Raw genomic sequence first — 5750 nt, 5'->3', positions numbered from 1 at the left:
CCCGGGCTGCCCGAGCCGGGGGCGCGGGGGATGCGGGCAGCTGCAGCCCGCCGCCGCCGCCGCCGCTGGATGCCTGGGCTCAGGCGGATCTCCCCTTCGCCGCCTTCCTGAGCTGGATCGCCACCCCCTCGCGCCAAGCCGCCTGCCCGAGAGCCATGGGCTGGCCGGCGGCCCCAGCCTGGCTGCTCCTGTGCGCCCTGGTCCTGCCACTGCCGCTGCCTGCCCGCACCGAGCCCCGCCAGGTCTTCCAGGTGCTGGAGGAGCAGCCCGCTGGCGCCTGGGTGGGCACCGTTGTCACCCGCCCGGGTTTCACCTACCGCCTCAGCGAGCACCATGCCCTTTTCTCCATCAACGCCACCTCCGGAGCCCTGCACACCCGGGCCACCATCGACCGGGAGAGCCTCGCCAGCGACGTGATGGACCTGGTGGTGCTGTCCAGCCAGCCCACGTACCCCAGCGAGGTGCGGGTCCTGGTGCTGGACCTGAACGACAACGCGCCCGTCTTTCCGGATCCCTCCATTGTGGTGACCTTCAAAGAGGACACGGGCAGCGGCCGCCAGCTTATTCTGGACACGGCCACTGATGCGGACAGTGGCACTAATGGTGTGGACCACAGCTCCTACCGCATCGTGGGGGGCAATGAGGAAGGGCGTTTCCGGCTCAACATCACCCTCAATCCCAGCGGGGAAGGAGCCTTCTTGCATCTGGTCTCCCGGGGTGGGCTGGACCGAGAGGCCACCGCTACCTACCAGCTCCTGGTGCAGGTAGAGGACAAGGGAGAGCCACGGCGGCGTGGATACCTGCAGGTCAATGTCACCGTGCAGGACATCAATGACAACCCACCTGTCTTCAGCCAAGCGCTCTACCAAGCCCGGGTGCCTGAGGATGCCCCAGTTGGGGCCAGTGTCCTTCAGGTGGCAGCAGCTGATGCTGATGAAGGCACCAATGCTGACATCCGATACTACCTGGAGGGGGCAGAGGGTGGTGGTGGGGAAGGGGCTGGGAATATCCCGTTTGAGGTGGACCCCGAGAGCGGGGTGATTCGCATCCGGGAGCCATTGGATTATGAGATACGGCGGCAATACTCGCTGACTGTGCAGGCCACGGACCGGGGAGTGCCAGCGCTGAGCGGCCGAGCTGAGGCCCTCATCCGCCTGATTGATGTGAACGACAATGAGCCGCGGGTGAAATTCCGCTACTTCCCTGCCACCTCTCGCTTTGCATCGGTGGATGAGAATGCCGCTCCTGGCACAGTTGTGGCACTTTTAACTGTGAGTGATGCTGATTCGCCTGCTGCCAATGGGAACATCTCGGTGTCCATCCTGGCAGGAAATGAGCAGCGTCACTTTGAGGTGCAGAGCAGTAAGGTGCCTAACCTCAGTCTCATCAAAGTAGCAGCTGCACTGGACCGGGAGCGTATTCCTGCTTACAATCTCACCGTGGCTGTGGCCGATAACTTTGGGGCTCCCCCACCATCACCAGGGTCCCCTAGTCCCTCCCTGTCTCCGGACGGGGCAGTTCCTGCCGCAGTGAGCCGCTCTTCAGTGGCCAGCCTGGTGATATTTGTGAATGACATTAATGATCACCCGCCTGTTTTTGGGCAGTCTGTTTACCAGGTCAATATCAGTGAGGAGGTACCACTGGGCAGCTATGTGCGGGGTCTTAGTGCCACTGACCGTGACTCTGGTCTCAATGCCAACCTCAAATACAGCATTGTCTCTGGGAATGAGCTGGGCTGGTTCCGCATCAGTGAGCACAGTGGCCTGGTCACCACTGCGGGCACTGACATTGGCATTACTGGCCCTGGTAATGGCATATTGGCCTCTGGTGGGCTGGACCGAGAGAGGGCCTCAGAGGTGGTGCTGAACATCAGTGCTCGTGACCAAGGAGTACAGCCCAAATTTTCTTATGCTCAGCTGATGGTGACCATCCTGGATGTCAATGACAACAGACCCTGCTTCAGCCAACCAGAAGGTTACCAGGTGTCCCTGGCTGAGAACTCCCCCTCAGGCACTGAGTTGCTGGTCTTGAGTGCCACTGATGGGGATTTGGGGGACAATGGGACTGTGCGCTTCTCCTTGCAGGAAGCTGAGCCAACTGTGGCAGCAGTCGGCCCCTTGATAGCCCCTCGTAGGGTCTTCCGCCTGGATCCTGTGTCAGGCAAGCTCAGTACCATCACACAGTTAGACAGAGAAGAACAGAGCTACTACTCCCTTCAGGTTCTGGCCACTGATTTAGGTTCTCCTCCCCTTTCCTCAGTAGCCCGGGTCAACGTGAGTGTGCTGGATGTGAATGACAACAGCCCTGTGTTTTACCCAGTTCAGTATTTTGCCCATATTCAGGAGAATGAGCCTGCAGGCAGCTATCTTACCACTGTGTCTGCTACCGACCCAGACATGGGACTCAATGGGACAGTCAAGTATAGCATCTCAGCTGGAGACACCTCCAGGTTTCAGATCCATAGCCAGACAGGGGTCATCACTACAAAAATTGCCCTTGACAGGGAAGAGAAGACTGCCTACCAGTTGCAAATAATGGCCACTGATGGTGGACATCTCCACTCCCAAAATCAGGCCATAGTCACCATCACTGTCTTGGACACTCAGGACAACCCCCCAGTTTTCAGCCAGGATGTATACAGTTTTGTTGTCTTTGAAAACGTTGCTCTGGGCTATCATGTTGGCACTGTTTATGCTTCTACAATGGACCTCAACACGAACATTACCTACCTTATTACAACAGGTGACCAAAGGGGCATGTTTGCAATTAACAAAGTGACGGGCCAGATCACCACGGCCAGTATCATCGATAGGGAAGAGCAAGCGTTTTACCAGCTAAAAGTGGTGGCTAGTGGGGGGGCAATAACTGGAGACACTATGGTCAATATAACTGTCAAAGATTTAAATGACAATTCCCCTCATTTTATTCATGCAGTGGAAAGTGTAAATGTGGTTGAGAACTGGAAAGCTGGGCATACCATATTTCAAGCCAAAGCTGTTGACCCCGATGAAGGTGTCAATGGCATGGTCCTTTATAGTCTGAAGCAGAATCCAAAGGGCCTTTTTTCCATTAATGAACAAAATGGCAACATAAGTTTAGAAGGGCCACTTGACATTACTGCTGGGTCTTATCAGGTAGAAATTTTGGCCTTGGATATGGGAGTTCCACAGCTCTCCTCCAGTTTTATTCTAGCTGTTTCTGTCCATGATGTAAATGATAACTCACCTGTATTTGATCAGCTTTCCTATGAAGTCACTATTTTGGAGTCAGAACCCGTGAATTCCAGATTCTTTAAAGTGCAAGCTTCTGACAAGGATTCAGGAGCAAATGGAGAAATAGCTTATACTATAACTGAAGGAAATACCGGGGATGCCTTTGGCATATTCCCAGATGGCCAGCTGTATATAAAGAGTGAACTGGACCGTGAGCTTCAAGAAAGATATATTCTACTGGTTGTTGCTTCTGATAGAGCAGTAGAACCACTTAGTGCTACTGTGAATGTTACAATAATTTTAGAGGATGTAAACGATAATAGACCATTGTTTAACAGTACCAATTATGTGTTTTATTTTGAAGAGGAACAGAGTGGTGGTTCATTTGTGGGTAAAATAAATGCTGTTGATAAAGATTTTGGACCAAATGGTGAAGTCAGGTATTCTTTTGAAAATATGCAGCCAGATTTTGAATTGAACACAGTAACTGGGGAAATAACAAGTACTCATCAGTTTGACAGGGAATCTCTTATGAGGCAAAGGGGAGCAGCAGTATTTAGTCTTACAGTTATAGCAACAGATCAGGGGTTGCCAAAACCTCTAAAGGATCAGGCAACTGTGCAAATTTATATGAAAGATATCAATGATAACGCACCCAAATTTTTAAAAGACCTCTACCAAGCTACTATATCTGAATTAGCAGCAAATCTAACACAAGTTTTAAGAGTTTCTGCTTCGGATGTTGATGAAGGTAATAATGGCTTGATTCACTATTCTGTAATTAAAGGAAGTGAAGAAAACCAGTTTGCAATAGATAGTGTCACAGGACAGGTAACATTAGTAGGCAAACTGGACCATGAAGCTACTGCATCTTATTCACTTATCATCCAAGCAGTAGATTCTGGGACAGTTTCCCTCAGTTCAACTTGTACATTAAGCATTGATGTACTAGATGAAAATGACAACAGTCCTTCCTTCCCTAAGTCTACTTTGTTTGTGGATGTCTTGGAAAACATGAGAATTGGTGAACTTGTATCTTCTGTCACTGCTACTGATTCTGATTCAGGTGACAATGCGGACCTCCATTATAGCATTACAGGGACTAATAACCATGGAACCTTTAGCATTAGTCCCAATACTGGCAGTATTTTTCTGGCAAAAAAGTTGGACTTTGAAACGCAATCTCTGTTTAAACTAAACATTACGGCAAAGGACCAAGGCAGGCCTCCTCGGTCTTCAACAATGTCAGTGGTAATACATGTTAGGGATTTTAATGACAATCCTCCTAATTTTCCTCCTGGGGACATTTTTAAATCTATTGTTGAGAACATTCCTGTTGGTAGTTCTGTTATTTCTGTGACTGCTCGGGATCCAGATGCAGATATTAATGGGCAGTTAATGTATGCAATCATTCAACAAATGCCAAGAGGTAACCATTTTCGTATAGATGAAATCAGAGGAACGATATTTACTAATGCTGAAATAGATCGTGAATTTGCTAATCTCTTTGAGTTAACTGTCAAAGCTACCGATCAGGCTGTTCCTGTGGAATCTAGACGATTTGCTTTGAAAAATGTGACTATTTTAGTTACGGATCAAAATGATAATGTTCCTGTATTCATATCGCAAAATGCTCTTGCAGCAGACCCTTCAGTTGTGATTGGTTCAGTCCTAACTACAATTATTGCTGCAGATCCTGATGAAGGAGCAAATGGGGAAGTTGAGTATGAAATAATTAATGGGGATACTGAAACCTTTATTGTGGATCGTTACAGTGGAGACTTAAGAGTGGCCTCAGCTTTGGTACCTTCGCAGCTCATATACAACCTCATAGTTGCAGCTACAGACCTTGGTCCTGAAAGAAGAAAATCAACCACAGAGATGACTGTTATTCTGCAAGGAGTTGATGGACCTGTTTTCACACAGCCAAAATATATTACTATTTTAAAAGAAGGTGAACCAATTGGGACAAACGTAATAGCGATAGAAGCAGCTAGTCCAAGGGGCTCTGAAGCCCAAGTGGAATATTACATTGTGTCAGTGCGTTGCGAAGACAAAAGTCTTGGACGTCTATTTACCATTGGGCGCCATACTGGTGTAATCCAGACTGCTGCCATTTTGGACAGGGAACAAGGAGCGCGTCTGTACCTGGTGGATGTTTATGCCATTGAGAAATCGGCTGTTTTGCCCCGAACACAACGAGCAGAGGTAAAATACTTTACTAAATAAATATTTACTCTTTCATTTCTAAATTAACCATTTCTCTAAATTAATTGTACTTGTCACATTAACTGGTCATTCTGATTTCACAGATATCAGTGTTCATTTTCAGTCAAAGCTGCAATAGCTTATTTCTCATTGCATTATTTTGCCAGAGAAAGAGCCTTTTACATCATTGTGCAACAAATGATTTTTCTTTGAACCTATGCATAGAGCAGCATCAGCAATATTTCTTGTTTGCAGCAGTTTTCTGTCTGATTTTTAGGAGATGGGCCTATCTTTTTTTTTTTTTTTTTTTAGGCTACCTTCAACATAGTG

The 5750-nt window shown here is 48.5% G+C and overlaps 1 protein-coding gene across 1 annotated transcript in view; it reads left to right on the top strand.

The window, feature by feature from the left end:
* Positions 1-5: 5 nt before the first annotated feature.
* The window catches only part of FAT4 (FAT atypical cadherin 4), a gene marked incomplete at its 5' end in the record, with an annotated part of 260980 nt that continues 255235 nt past the window's right edge, over positions 6-5750 (top strand). The window contains one exon of the mRNA XM_019521824.1: positions 6-5420. Within this exon, the coding sequence (XP_019377369.1) occupies positions 6-5420 (5415 nt within the window). The remainder of the gene's footprint in view (positions 5421-5750) is intronic.

This window comes from Gavialis gangeticus, unplaced genomic scaffold, assembly GCF_001723915.1.
Source record: "Gavialis gangeticus isolate Ggan-Ray unplaced genomic scaffold, GavGan_comp1, whole genome shotgun sequence".
NCBI classification, from domain to species: Eukaryota; Metazoa; Chordata; order Crocodylia; family Gavialidae; genus Gavialis; species Gavialis gangeticus.
The sequence above is the reverse complement of the archived record's forward strand: the minus strand, read 5'-3'. Positions and strand labels throughout refer to the sequence as shown.